General features: G+C 44.5%; 2 protein-coding genes across 4 annotated transcripts; both read right to left on the bottom strand.

Annotated features, from left to right (window-relative positions):
- Positions 1-4,249: 4,249 nt before the first annotated feature.
- LOC139216679 (galectin-3-binding protein A-like) lies at positions 4,250-6,914 on the bottom strand. Its single transcript, XM_070847876.1, has 5 exons — positions 6,830-6,914; positions 6,398-6,601; positions 6,079-6,231; positions 5,654-5,945; positions 4,250-5,499 (listed from the first exon to the last, which is right to left on the bottom strand). Exons 1-5 carry the CDS (start codon positions 6,912-6,914, stop codon positions 4,413-4,415), a joined length of 1,821 nt encoding a protein of 606 aa, XP_070703977.1. The 3' UTR covers positions 4,250-4,412.
- A 602-nt stretch (positions 6,915-7,516) lies between these two features.
- cant1a (calcium activated nucleotidase 1a) lies at positions 7,517-13,934 on the bottom strand. Of its 3 annotated transcripts, XM_070848689.1 has the most exons (5): positions 12,324-12,328; positions 12,089-12,149; positions 9,060-9,728; positions 8,561-8,764; positions 7,517-8,472 (listed from the first exon to the last, which is right to left on the bottom strand). In XM_070848689.1, the coding sequence occupies exons 2-5, from the start codon at positions 12,126-12,128 to the stop codon at positions 8,102-8,104; spliced, it is 1,284 nt and encodes a 427-aa protein (XP_070704790.1). In that variant the 5' UTR covers positions 12,129-12,149; positions 12,324-12,328; the 3' UTR covers positions 7,517-8,101. The 3 variants fall into 3 exon arrangements, with proteins under 3 accessions (XP_070704790.1, XP_070704791.1, XP_070704792.1); XM_070848690.1 differs by lacking the exons at positions 12,089-12,149; positions 12,324-12,328 and adding an exon at positions 13,791-13,934; XM_070848691.1 differs by lacking the exons at positions 12,089-12,149; positions 12,324-12,328 and adding an exon at positions 10,675-10,931.
- Positions 13,935-14,416: the final 482 nt, after the last annotated feature.

The raw sequence follows: 14,416 nt of genomic DNA, 5'->3' as shown, positions 1-14,416 counted from the left end.
CTTTGCCATTTAATACGTTGTTATTATGAATATACTGATTATAACCACTTTAAACATTTCTGCTAATGATAATTCACAGATGAGAAAATACTATATGGGTCTTGCTGAGTAATCCTCAGCCCACACCACACAGTCTGTGGTTTTTAATTCAGTGAGTGTTTAATGCATGCATAGTCAGTTCTAGTAACTATTAAAACACTGTAACATATGAAAATACTGAGGAAGAATGAAGGCGGAGCGGTGGAGTGGAGAGAACTGACATCATCCCCTTAAACTTAATAGATTCAATCTGGCGGCGATTCCCCCAGCGTAAGCTACCCAAACCCCCCCCCGCCCTTCTGTGAAAGAAACATTATGCTATAGTCAAATTCTTCAGTTGGCTCTCATCCCTTGCTCATGCACAAAAATAGGTGCCTCTTTTGTTGGAAAATTCACCGCTGCAACACCACCCCAGGAAACGGAGGATCTCAGGAGTTTTGGGTTTGCGGCCTCACGTGTTGATTCTGGCTTACAGGCGAGAGATCACAGTGAGGGCATGGTGGTGTTTGATGATTAGAGCTGAAGATGAATAATGAAGAGGACCAGAGAGTTAGAGAGAGAGAGAGACAGAGAGAGAGAGAGGACTGTATCTGCTGTGGCTGTCTCGATCCCTGACATCATATTTGGCCACCGACTGTCAGCCTTCTGGCTACTCTGGCAAATATTTCCACTCTTTTCCATAGTTGAGCATTTTTGCCTGGTTGCTTTTCCACAGATCTCTGTGTAAAAACAGGCAGGCAGAGAGAGAGTAAGAGGAGAGAGGAAAATGGGACAACCAATTTAATGTCATCTTTGTAATGACTAACGTCCCCCGGGTCTGTTTGCTGAGGGGAAATCTGTCTTATCTTTGCCTTTAGCTTCAGAGTAAGAATTAGGAAAATTCCCAAATTGTTTTAAATTTTGCAAGCCAGTATGACTCGTAAGCAGAGTGGAAGTTACCAGACGCAAAACAGCATGGACGACAACACAGATGTTGGGCGTGGGGCAGAAATGAAGACACATGAAAGGAAGTGACACATGCATGACCAAATGAGTAGAAATATGCTTCCGTCCCTTTCCGCAGTTTACCGAAGGCATCAGAGGAACAGCAGACGCCTTCTTCTGGACAAAGACTGCCGCCCCCTGTCCAAACAGTCGGCTTCCTTTGCGCTGAGATGCTGACTGATGTGGTGGGCTATGCTCCGATCGCAGCCGTGTCCCCGGCTCCTGGGCATATTTCAAATGACCTCACAGCATGACCATTCTGTGCTATTTCCCACCCTGCAACTCTCCCTTTAGAACTTGCCGGTTAAGATCTGGATTATTGAATCAACATTTGGTTTTAATTTGTTGAAAGAGGGCGGATTTGTTGAAGAAGTGCAATGTAAGCAGCCCCCTGTGTACATTACCCACTACAAACGCTAAAAGGGGCTTAGGAGAGGCCTGAACCTCCATCCCTTAAATTACAGACTTGCAAGGCCAGGAATACTCTCATAAGGAAGTGCCCAGCAAGACAGAAAAAGAGGGTCTCATTGCGGGAACTGGTGGGTGCTGTGGCAGTGACCCACATCCTCTGGCGCCCACCCCCTCTCCCCTGTTGTCTGCACACATCCCACATGACCTGACCGCCGCGTAGCTTTTCGACCATCCAGCCCCTGTTGCATGTCCAACCCCCCCCTCCTCTTTACCACCTTTGTTTTGACATGACCCAGCCACGGCCCTAGGGGTAATTCCCATCATTTTCCATTCATCAGTGAGGCTATTCACATTTTATTGGTGACAATGTGAGACAATGAATCAGCGTTAGCGAATTCACGTCAGGGACAGGAGGAAAACATCTGCTTGGAAGATAAAAAATAAAAAGTCAAGATCGCACCATAGACTCTGGGGTCAAGTGGTCTGAGTGGTGTGGCATCCCAGCAGTTAGTCACCATGACTCTGGTAATGCGCCCACAAAGTATTATCCGTCTCTTGAATTGGTTTCACTGGAATTGTTGAAGCTGTGTAATTAACGTAGGCATTCACAGGAACCTTCACTTCTACGTCACAGACCTTTACTCATAAGATAACCTGAAGTAATTTCCTTCACAGCACTGCAGTGACCAGTCCATGACTAGGATGCCTAAAGAGGAAATGTTTAACCTCTTCAGTCCCTTAATGTGCTCGAAGATGGTTGAAAATGTTAAAACGCTTTGTAAATTTGAGCGGAACTGCAAAGTCAGGTAATATTTCTTTGTAGGTTCATCACTGTGATCAATTCCTTTTACATTACATTAGTTATTTGATCTACTGTAGATATGAAAATATTTATGAGTGCAGCTTTCAGATCCCATACGATAACACATTGTGCTGAATTCTCCTGTAAATCTACAACAATCTGAATATTCCATTTAACCTTTGGTTTTGATTTGCACTTCCCTGTCACTATTTTGACCCTTTATCAGGCAAGGGACCATATTTGGTAACTTAAGTGGGAGTTCAAAATGCCGCCCCTTGTCTCACCATGAGGCAGTAGAACTACAAGATTTCTCCAAGCCAATCAGTGACAATCAGGCTACATGACAGACCGGCAAGAAACCATATATGGTAACTTCATCGACTTTAATTTTCACCATAAAATGTAATCTTTTTTTTGAAAAACTCACAAAAGTAAAAAAGTCTTATAATGACCACCAGTAATGGCCTATGGTTGAAAATTTGAATTCCTAAGTATTTCAATGAGTGCCCTATAAAGGGTTAAGACTATTCTTAAAATTCTTTCTGTATGAGTGAACTAATGGCCTTACTTAATTGCGATAGTGCTTTTAATTTTAATTGGGCCTTAATTTTTATTATCATATCACACTTTTTTTTTCTAACAAATGGAGAAATTGGGAATACGCACTCAATAAAAATTTCAAACTTTCAGGGTAAACCAAGCAAAGAAAGTATGCCATGACTCGTGATGATTTGGGTAAAAATGACACAACGATGAAAATACAGCCAGATGTTACTCACAGAAAGTCTACCATGTGATGAAATATCTGAACTTTCCCTCTTTCCATACTGGTGAATACATTAAACCGTACACACAGCCCGGCATAAGATTACTTCTGAGTGAATCAGCTGCTGAACACCTGTCTCTCCTAACGCTCTGAACCATGAGTATATGTGGAGGAGTCATCTTTAAATATACATGCTGATCACGTAATCTTTGCAACTGATCAATCATCTTTCATCATGTCATAGTTTGTTGTAGCCACAGGCATCTCAGAGACCCATGATTCACCGTTTGTTATATGTGTCTGTTTAATCCACCTGTCCAGGCATGTCGGCCTGCATGTTGTCATAGTTTGGCTGTCAGTTATGTGAAGGAGAAATGCGGGAAAGGAAGACATGAACACAGTCTGGGGTTTGGTGAAAAAACAGAATTGCTTGGGAATATTCCATGATTCACAGCTCTCATCCTTCATCAAACCCCTGTAGAAAGTAACCCATCCACATTCAGTATCTTATCTGAAGGCGACATGTTTGGAGTGTGTCTCCCAAATTTGAATGATCTCGTTCAGCAGGAGTAACATACCGACAGACACGAAGAGCTCAGGGTCAGGGCAGACACCTTGGTAATCAAAGGAATAATTCAACTTTTTTAGGAAATTTGGATGTTTGCTTTGTGGCTGAGAGTCAGATTGGAAGATGTTGATTATAAGGCGACAGCAAGTAGTAGGCAATCTTAAAAACAGGCAACAGGTAGTCTAGTCCTGCCTCAACGCAAGAAAATCTGCTTACAGACGCATCTACGGCTCACTAATTAACACGTGATGTCTCATTTGTTTAATCCATACAAACCACAAAAAAAAAAAAACACAGAAATATAAGCATTAAGATAGTATTTCAATATTTAGGAGAACAACTCTAAATTCCAAAAACTATAATTCCTGGTATTATAGTAAGCTTGACAGCAGCAAAGTGGCTGAGGTCATGACAGCAGATGCAGATAAACCTCTGCAGAGAGAACACTCGTATATTACAGCATTAATCTGGCCCTCTAAGAGCTGAAAAACATCTGCATGTGTCCAGGGGAGTGAAGCTGTAAGTCATTCTCATGATTAACTTAACTTGGCCCTATTTACACAAGTCACCTCGTGTGTTTCGTATCCAGAGAAACTCCTGATTAGGATTTATATTTACAGTTGCGCTTGTGCGGGACAACTTTTAAAAGAAAAGCGCTCACACAGAAAAGCATCTAGAAATCTCTTTATTTATTCGCCATTTAAAATCACAGAAGATAATAGATTTGCTGCTAATCAGCATAGATTCGTGAAAAGAAAAATCACATGGATAATATTATAGAATGATTGCAATCTATTTAGCAGTAATCAGAGTAATTGATCAGATCTGGCCCTTCTATTGGATCAGACGTACTCTGGTCTCACTACGAAGCGGTACGTGTACTGGTCATCAGGGCAGGGATAGGCAGCAGCGTGGGTCCCATTCGCAGTGATATAAGCCAGGTTGGCCTTGAAGTCCTGAACCTGACAGATGAACCTGTCCTGGCACATCAGCAGGAACCGGTTATGGAAGAGGACGTTGCTCTGCTGGGTGTAGTGATACTGGGGAGACAGCCGTGCCGCAGGGAACGACTCGCACCTCAGACCTTGGTTCGAACATTCACGTTTGTTCGTGAGGATGCTTGCCTCCCAGGGAATCTTGTTGTCCTTGAAGATCAGGCTGTTGTGGATGGGCGTGCTGAACGACTTGATCATGGTTTGACTGTATGGACTCACAGTGGGATAATATGCATAACGCCTCCGGTTGTTGTATGAGATGTAGCGGGGCTGGACTGGATTTGATTGAGGATTCTTTGAAGGGACATAAACAGTGCTCCATGGCTCTGCGGTGTAGATCCTGGACTTGTAATCATCATCTTCTCTGATGAACTTTGGACTGGACTTGATATTGCTGAAGAGCAGAACATTAAACTGGAATGCTTTCAACATGTTCTCCCAGAATATGTTCTTATGAGTGCTGTAGAGAGAAGAGCTGGACTCCAGATCGTGCAGTTTCTCAGCGGGGATCATGGGGAAACGAATGCGACCCAACAGGTCAGCCTGGGTCTCCAAACTGGAGTTGCCCTTCTCCATGATCCAGTTCTCCACAGTCTGAAGCAGAAAATACTCATCTGGCACCACCAGGTCTGAGCGGATGAGAAGCGCTCCAAGGAGCTTAGCGGAGAGGCGGGTCCAAGTAGGGGACGTGGTCAGAATCTCATAGTTCCAGGCCAGATACTGGATACAGTTCTCCTGAAGGATGAAGTCCTCAGTCTCCTCTGCATATTCGTAAAGGGACACCTGGGTGTGGAACGAGGTATCCTCTGGGAGGATTTTAGTGAACAGCCGGCCTGTTTCCTCCATCAGCTGCTTCACCCCAAACTTAGAAGCCATCCTGTGGAGGCACTGAGCAGTGTAGAAGGTCACGTCTATCTTCCGGGTGTAGATGTACCTATTGAGAACCAGTTTGTAGAGTATTTATTTAATGCTTAAAGATATTTTCCAGTGATTTTGCTTTCCATTTACTTTCTCAAATAATACTCGGGTGATACTGACGCGAACTGTTGTATCTTAAATCATTGCAAGTCATAGTAGATTCAGTATACCTGATGAAGGAGGTGAAATACGGCTGACAAGTCTGGCTGATGTTGACCACGATGCTAGAGTTCTCCTCTGTCACACCGAAGAGCGGGAATCGTGAGAGGATCATTTTGTGCGCACAAATCGTCGTGCCAACCATCTCCATGGTCCCGTCCTCCTGTCTGTTTCCAGTAGCACTCTGGACTGAGATCAGGAAGTCGCAGTGGTTCCCGCTGTCAAAGATTTGGCCGAGCTCGTCGGACAGACCGATGCTGTGGTCCAGCGAGTGCGTGGAGTTACCCATGGTCATATTTGTGTCTGGAGTCACAGATCAATCACAGCAATGAAAAGCTGATAGAAAATGAGCAGCAACAGATTCACACAGATTCTACTTAATTTCTGCTGGATCAGATGTCAGCATGTGTTCAGTATAAAGGGACATTTGCCTTGTAAGAGTTAAGATACATACTGGCTGTTTCACAGATTACTCCAACGTCCTCTTTATGGGAGCAGTCAGTCACTCCCCAGGCCTTGAAACCACAATTAAAGAGATGGCTCTCTGATCCCTTACATTCCATATCATCCAGCCAAATAGGTCCAGACACTATGAGGTGAAATTAAAGGGAACGCATTTGTTAATTGTTGTGGCAGTGACATTTTGGATAGATGAATTTGTGCTGTTAGTATATTGAGCCTCAAATCATGACTTCCTCACTCTTTACAATAATGTCACTGCCCTCTGGTGGGGGATGAATGGAAGTTAAAAGCACCTTGTCCGTAGTCCTTCCCAGTGACAACAGATTTGGCTCCGGGGAAGCGGAGCTGACGGCACACCACCTGGGCCTCAGCCATGTCCCAGCCGTCGTCACACACTGTTCCCCATTTCCCTTCATGGTAGACTTCCACACGGCCCTCTGAATCACTCCCGGAGCTGAACAGCCTCACTTCACCGTCCTGTGGCTCAGGCAGTCTCCCTGCATGCAAAAAAAAAAAAAAAAGAGATGCCGTGAGAGCAAAGAGGTTAAACAAACATTTACATAACATACAGTCAGTGTTGACAATGAGCAAAGTCTGAATGTATTTGCAAAAGCACATAATACTGGCAGAGTACACAGTTCTATATTGAAAATTGTAAAAGCATTGCAAAATTGTAGGCATTTCATTCGTTTTCACACAAATGAGACATGCTTCAGATGACTCACTGAACAGGTTAAGTATCATGGCGCTTTCACGGACAGGGAGAAGTAGCAGAAGGCACAGAGTGCATAGGTTTCGGTACGTGAGCATTTCCAAACCAGCGGCGTAGAACTTTGACACAAACAGACGATGACAAAGAAGAAGCAATGAGAAACATATTCACTCTACTTTACAATTTCACGCTTTGATTATGCTTTGAACGATTTAGAGCCGTTTTTGGTCTTTTTGCATATAAATCAAAATGTAAATTGCTCTAACAGGGGGGATATAGACCCAGCGTAGCTTTTACCTGTATTTTAATATTTTTTTCTTTCAGGTGGAAACAAAATTTATTTTAATATCTATTCAAATTGAAATTGACTATATTAAATCTGTGCATTACAAATGAAAGGGTCAGACCTAAGACATAATTAAACCACATTACCTTTTCCCCCCTCTGGTCATACAGTGCTGCAGTCCCAAAATGAGCTTCTCTCTTTTGAAGTCTGTGACACAAGTCTCAGTCCTTTTGCTAAAAACAGGGTGTGCAGACTGTTAAGGTTCACTTCCCCACTCCTGCTGCGTTTCCCCAAGTTTCGTTTCACGTTAAAGCAGTACAATAAGGGGCTTTGCGCAATAGGTGTGGGTCCAGTTGCAACTTGTTTCATTGTACTGGTCTTGTAAAAAGACCTATATGTGAATTAAATGTCAAGACTCAGAAAATAGGAATCAATGTTTTACTTATTCCACCAAAAACATCACATACAGTATAATTCATTTTTTCACCAAAATGTCCTTCAAATTATGGTGGATGTCATGAAGAATAAAAACAGCTTTTGTTATTCCAATGAAAATAACACGCTTGGTGTGTACAGAATGCTTTTTAACATGGAGCAAAGGGGGAAAAGCCTTTGACCTTTAGAGTGTACAGTATGTGCATGAAAATGTATGTTTTAGAAAAGAAAATCACAGTCTGATAAATCCATCTTTTGTACATTCATTATAAGAAAGGCTACAGTACTGTTGACAGCCACATTTGGCCTTGGAAGGAGATGATCCACCACAAGACATGCTGGTATTGTCTGGTTCCACTGGCGCTTTCTCAAAACCCAGAATAAGGCCATATTTGCAGTCGGCGCACAGTTCTTTGATTTCCACTGAAGATGACGCTTTAAGGGTTGGAGTTGCATCTTCTATAAACTCAATGAAGAAGCAGCGACTACAGTAACATCAACAGTGACTGCATTGTAAACAATACGGAGCAACAGTGCAGTGGCCTCAAGCATGAGTCTGCCAGTCTATATGAACTCCAAACCCTCATATTTCACATCCCCAATCTTGGTTTCAGGTAAAAGGATGCGTCCATCAAGTGTGAACGCCATGATGTACGTTGCGATCTTTCCAGCGTCTTCCTCTGACTTGAGAGCCAGAATGATCTGGTCGTCCGTATTGGGGACAAACTTGAAGGAGGAGAAACCGTGAGTGGGGTTAAGTGGACCCACCCGGCTCACAATGATGTCCTTGAAATCTGGCGAGCAGCTGAGGACGAGGTTGGTGCCGCGACGCTCGTCCGCCGTCTCCTCATAGCGCTCCTTGCTGGCGCGACGAGGGAGGAAAAACCAGCGCTGCAGGGTGTCGCTCCACGCCGCCGACTCATGGATCAGATACCCTGCAGAAATTCAGAGGAGCACGTTAAGGACGACGCAAAGAGAAAGGAACGGAAGCAGCCGAGAGCGAGGCCAGAGTTACGCCCTCACCTGGAGGCTCTATCCCTGCAGCAGACTTCAGAGAGGAGTACTTGGGAACCCAGTTCTCGTGTTGTACGTCCCCTCTGAAGCCCACCACCTTCACCCACTCTGGGTTGTTGTTGACAAATTCGCCTTCGGTGGTGGTCCACTCTTTCCCCAGACCGCCGACGTACAGGTGATGATCCTTCACTGCCAGCCACTCGGCTTTGAAACCTATTGGGACGAAGTTCACAAGTACTTCAGTAAAGGTACCAATTAAAAACATATAAATGTCCCATTACAATGGCCGACTGACTGTATGTCATTACTAAATTGTTTTACTGTTGTAGCTGGTTGAGGTGGATCTACCTGCAGCTACCTCACACACCATTAAATATTGCAGGCTAGTGGTTCCCATACTAGATGTTTGGTCTCTTCAAGGGGTCACAAGATAGGATCATTTGTGAGGTTGTATAGAAACCAGTAAAATACAGAATTACAGCATGTGTGAGACCACTGTGATGCCGACCTTTGGCGACATTGCCGTCCCCGTCCGTTAGGATGACCCAGGGCACGGCCTTGTCACCGTCAATGTGGTAGACGATGCCCGTTCTGTCATCGACGCTGTAGAGCTTGCCGTTGAACACCACCAGTTCGGACAGCTCCATGCCCCTTCCCTTCTCCGACAGGTGGCTTTCCAGCACCACTCTGTCCGCATCCCACTCAACCGCAACCTTGTCACCGCTTTGGGACACCAACAAGTACCCCCGCCGCATGTAGCTGAACCATGTCAGCTTCTTGTCACTACGAGAGCTCGTGTCCAGGTCGGCAATGACCCCGATGCGGTAGCGGGTGCCCTGCGGCGTGCGTTCGGGCGGGCTGAGGGGGTAGGTGTCGTTGTAGAGGGAGTCGGGCTGCTGGGTGTCACTGCGACTGTATCTCCAGCCGTGTGAGCCGTAGGAGTGGGAGCGCATGCCAGAGCTCATGTGCATGAAGAGCAGCAAAAGCAAAGCCAGCGAGGCGGCCACCGCCACGATGGGCCTCCACTTCAGGCGGAAACGAGGGTCGGTGGTGTTGGCCATGGAAGCCAACATGGGGAGGCCTCCTACTGAGATACGCAGGTTGTTCATAGGCTCATTCTGCTCCAGTCGAGTGAAGCCCGGGGGAGCAGGCATGGAGGACGGAGACCTGGAGGGACCTAAAGGAAAACAGAAAGTCAAACTGTCAAACCGTGGAACACAAGACAGGGCAGCAAAGTGTAGAGAAAAGACAAGGCCTCATGTGTGTCCACTCATGTATTGATGGACTGGTTGAGTGATGATCAGCTCCCCACCATGGGTCTACAAGTAGGTACACTTCGTTAACAAATCAACAGCAAAGCCTGACTTCCATTTTTCTTAAAAAGAAACGGAATAAACTTAAGCTCTTCAACACAACCCTGTTGATAACCAGATCTCATTATGCATACATGCACAGTCTGTCTACATTACAGTTCATGTTATCACACCTGCCTACCACAGCTCTGCCTGTTATATGAATATTGTTTTTTTATTTCATGTGTACATACATGCCCTATCAGCATTAGCCCTAGAGTGGATTAAAATGGCCAACGGTGCGTTTCATAGCTTATGAATTAAAACGTTGACACGTAAAAAGGAAGAATGAGTTATATCCTTTCAAAAGTCACATGGTCTTGATTATTATATAGTAAACGTTCCCTCAAATTTAGGTCATGGTTCAGGTTATAGGGGATCATTTTTAATCAGGAACAAGCCCTGTAAATTAAGCTGTACAGATAAGGCTGAAACATACAGCTACACGGTTTGAGTTGTCAGAAAATCACCTAGGTGTTACACCTGCGTTTCCCTGTGGGCAAAAACCGAAACACAAGAAGGTCTAAATGTTCCCTAACACTGTGATACACTTAAATGAGCATGACTGGGGTGTGGAAAAGAATGTTTTCCACAATGACAGCAAACTATGTGTGTCTGTACTGTAAAGAAGAGTAAACTTTAAGTTATCTACAGATAACTAAAAAGTAACTATAAGTTTCTTTCAAACATTACTTGGACCCGGACCACAATATGACAGCACCAATAACATTTAGATAATAAAGCTCAATCTAATCCTGCTCACACACTCACCACATGTAGATTCTGTTTGCCTCTAAATCAAATCTTTGGTCCAGATGGCGGTCAGATCGTTGCCTTTGCTTTACATCTTATTCTGATTCAGGTAAAAGCTGGGTTAACTATCACAGTAGGAGAAGCAGGAAGTAGCCCGGCTTCAGGGTGAGTGAATATCAGGTAGCTGCCATTGTGCAATGTCAACGTGGAGGCTGGGAGGAGCCCAGTCAGTGACAATGAAGGGACGGTGTGAGCAGGTCAATCAGGAAATACGCAGCCAGCCAGCTGATGCAGCTGTGACAGTCCCACCGACACAAGCACCGCCCTGAATTAGTCACAAAGCATTTTAATTAACAATTCATTCTCAAGTCATTTATCAAGCGAAGAAAAGCCACGATTCCTCTAATGTGCTTTAATGTTTTGGAACTGAAAATCTGACGTTTTTCACCGTTTTGACATTTTATAGACCAAACGGTTTAATATTGAATCAAAAGATGATCAGCAGACTGATCCAGATTGAGAATAATTTTAGTTGGAGTCGTAACGTGAAAACATATGAAGGCTCTAATTAGTCCATTTACTGATCAAGTATTCAACAGACTGTTAATTGTCAATTATTTTGAACCTTTCTCAAGAAAAAATGTCAAACATCGATGTTTTCAGCTTCTTAAATGTGTAAATTTGCTGCTTTTCATGAATATGATGAATATTGTGGACCGTTGGTCGGACAAAACAAGACATCTGACGTCACTTTGGGCTCTTAGAAACACTGAGTGTCATTTTTTTTCCTGACATTTAATGAACCAAACGATTAATCAAGAAAACAACTGGAACATTAATTGAAACTAGCAAGTGAAGACGTAACTAAGTACTTCACGCAGTAAAAGAAGGCGACCAAATACGACATAAACAGATTTAGGAAGAACAGAACACCAGAAATAAGGAAAAATAAAGTAAGAGAGAATAGAAATTGAGTGAAGGGAAAGTCTAGCAGGCTGCTTTTTAAAGTTCCCCTCATATCCCAAACACTGGGAAGCTGTTCTGCACTGATGTTTGCTTAACCAGCCAACAAACGAATGAGATCTACACTTGGAGGGGTCCTCAGCAGAAACTGTGCGTTATCTGCACAGTTTCCAAATTCCAGGGACCTGGAAGCTCGGCCTCAGGAGCTTCACCCTCTGTGGCCTAAACATGGCTGCATTTCTCTGAGAGGGGGCAGGAGCTGAAAGACTCTTTCATAAGAGGGCCCCGAGCCAAACAGCAGTCCATTGTGGCAGCAACATCAGGGCCCCGACGACGAAAACTACCCTCCCTGAAATACACCGACAAATGGATGACTTTCACCTCTAACACTGAATTTTTGGGTTTTTTTTCTAAACACAACAGATTCTGATTTTGCATAAAAAACAAATAACAGGCTGAACAGGCTTACCCCGCCGTCTCCGCCTGCTGGATCGCTGACCCTGTGTCATCAGATTCGGGCCCTCTACCCTCTACAATCAGTCCCGAGCTCTGTGCTCTCCTTCTGCCCGCGCACTATTTGCAGTGCAACCATGACTAGGGGTTATTCCAACGCTAGTGAACTTTAACTAGACTTGGAGGATTACATTCCAGTCCAAAGGGGCGAACCTTGCAGGAGGCCCGTGCATCATTCACCACGGCGGAACTTTGATCGGCCGGGTGCCAGAGATTAGGAAAACATTTGTTAACTGCACAACAATAAAGTGGCTCTGAAGGGTTTCACATCGTTTCAACTCATAATGTTGCGCAACGGAGCAGCACGTTGTACAATGTAGGGATGGGGCGCTTTCTCAAGTTAGTGTGCAAAAGGTTTACTGCATCGCCATGTTCAGATCAGTACTGCAATCTAAAATCATATAAATGCTGCTGGGAGGTTTTAAACATTTATTGTGCGTCTGTGTGAATGTGTTAATAAATGCATCGTTGCTTCTGTTTCTGCTCAGACTGCCGATGTTCTCGTGTGTATGCTGATATTTTTTTGATATATTTGTTTTGTCTTTCAATGTGAAGCGCTTTGAGTTTACGTGTAAGGAAACGTGCCATACAAATCACAAGTGTCATTCCCATATAACCAACCTGTCATTTTCTCTTTTAATCATCTCATCAATGAGGTGACAGCATCAAAACGTCCGTGTCGTCCAACCATCGCTCAGAAAGACAGAGCAAAGCTTCACCTGGAGCTAAAGTTTAGTTTTTTTTAATGGAAATTCATTCAAACTGATTGATTCTCAATCAAATTTTCTGTTGACCAACTTATGCATTAATGGACTAGTTCTTTCAGCTCCGATGAAGCATGAATTAGAAAACAAACAACTTTCTGAGCTTCTCCAGGTGATTCTACACGACGCACCAACATAATGTGGGCCGCCACAGACAGCTTTGTAGAACTAACTCTGCTTTCAGTCAATCTGAGGCACAGCTGCAGGAGAAAAAGCCCTAACCTGGTGGTGAAAAGGTGAGCGTCTCTGTCCCGCCATATAAAGGAGGACATCTGGGGAGGTCCACTTCAAAGGAAGCAGATCAAGGAGACAGAGAGTGTGTGAGGCCCATAAATAGTTCACTTCTTGCTGTAAGGCAGGTTCCCAAACTTTCTGCGTGTCAAGGGGCCGCCCAAACAGATGGTGCCTGGATTTATGTGGATTTATCCACCGAGAGGATGCTGTGTGATGAATGGATGTGCTACAGTGGCATGGAAGAGCTCCTCATGTAGCTGCAGACCACTGGGATCAGCTCTCAGGTCCCAAAGTGCTCCCGGGGCATCCCCACGCTGTCATCTGCCCTCAAGCTCAGAGCTCCAGCAGCTTCATTGATCAGATTTATTACTATAATCTGTTAATGGAGTTATTTTGTTAAGAAGGGCAGCTGTGTCCTTCACAGCACGCGCGCACACACACGCGCACACGTAAACAACCCGTCTGCATGCGTGTGTATACGGTGTGTGTGTGTGTGTGTGTGTGTGTGTGTGTGTGTGTGTGTGTGTGTGTGTGTGTGTGTTAGCTCATGTTGCTGTCCTGTCAGCAGCGCACAGGTTAACCCGGATGCCATGGCACATCTCCGCGGTCAGGAGCGGCCTTTCACGGTGCGGCGGCCTCCCGCGTCGCTTCCGTACTCACCGCAGACGTTAGAAGCTCAGCTCACGGTCCGCCGGCGGCTGCAGCTCACATGTCATTGTTGTGTCGCTTTCTTCTTCTTCTTCTCCTCCTCCGTTCCCCGTTAAGCGCACAGACGATCATTACTTCCTGTATGAGCTGATGACGACGGCGCCGCGCACCGCCTGCGCGCAGGGGACGCGGGAGGGAACGTCAAACGGTGCCTTCACGTACGGTGGAAAATATGAGACACTGACTTAACACAGGACATTTTCTTCTGGCATGGATTCAATTCCAGTTTTTGTCCATCTGAAGAGGACAAAAACTGAAACTTGGATGTTAATGTTCATGTTATCATATTATATTATTATTTAGCTTATCATTTGTCAGTTTTGATAATTTTCCGTTCTGCTTTGGCAATAGAGGCTTAAAAATTGAAAACTAAAGAAATGAAATTGAACATTTTTGATAATGATCTTGTTCAGATAAATAAATACATACATTTTGTACAAGATAACAGTGTGTGATGAGGTTTTTCCCTTCTTTTTCTTCTTCTTCTTCTTTTTGAATTGTTGAACAAACTTATTACAAACTAGATTCGGTGTGATAGGAAACCTACAGCTGGATCTATGGGGGCCAAAACTGGGCCT

Source organism: Pempheris klunzingeri, chromosome 17, assembly GCF_042242105.1.
Source record: "Pempheris klunzingeri isolate RE-2024b chromosome 17, fPemKlu1.hap1, whole genome shotgun sequence".
Taxonomy (NCBI): domain Eukaryota; kingdom Metazoa; phylum Chordata; class Actinopteri; order Acropomatiformes; family Pempheridae; genus Pempheris; species Pempheris klunzingeri.
The sequence above is the reverse complement of the archived record's forward strand: the minus strand, read 5'-3'. Positions and strand labels throughout refer to the sequence as shown.

Excerpts from the sequence above, each read along its gene's own strand:
- LOC139216679 (XM_070847876.1), bottom strand. The coding sequence starts at position 6,914 with ATGCTCACGTACCGAAACCTATGCACTCTGTGCCTTCTGCTACTTCTC. Across the intron at positions 6,602-6,829 it reads CATGATACTTAACCTGTTCA|GGAGACTGCCTGAGCCACAG; the intron begins GTGAGTCATCTG and ends TTTTGCATGCAG. Across the intron at positions 5,946-6,078 it reads CAGTATGTATCTTAACTCTT|ACACAAATATGACCATGGGT; the intron begins ACAAGGCAAATG and ends CTGTGACTCCAG.
- cant1a (XM_070848689.1), bottom strand. The coding sequence starts at position 12,128 with ATGACACAGGGTCAGCGATCCAGCAGGCGGAGACGGCGGG. Across the intron at positions 9,729-12,088 it reads CAGCAGGCGGAGACGGCGGG|GTCCCTCCAGGTCTCCGTCC; the intron begins GTAAGCCTGTTC and ends GTTTTCCTTTAG. Across the intron at positions 8,473-8,560 it reads TGCAGGGATAGAGCCTCCAG|GGTATCTGATCCATGAGTCG; the intron begins GTGAGGGCGTAA and ends GAATTTCTGCAG.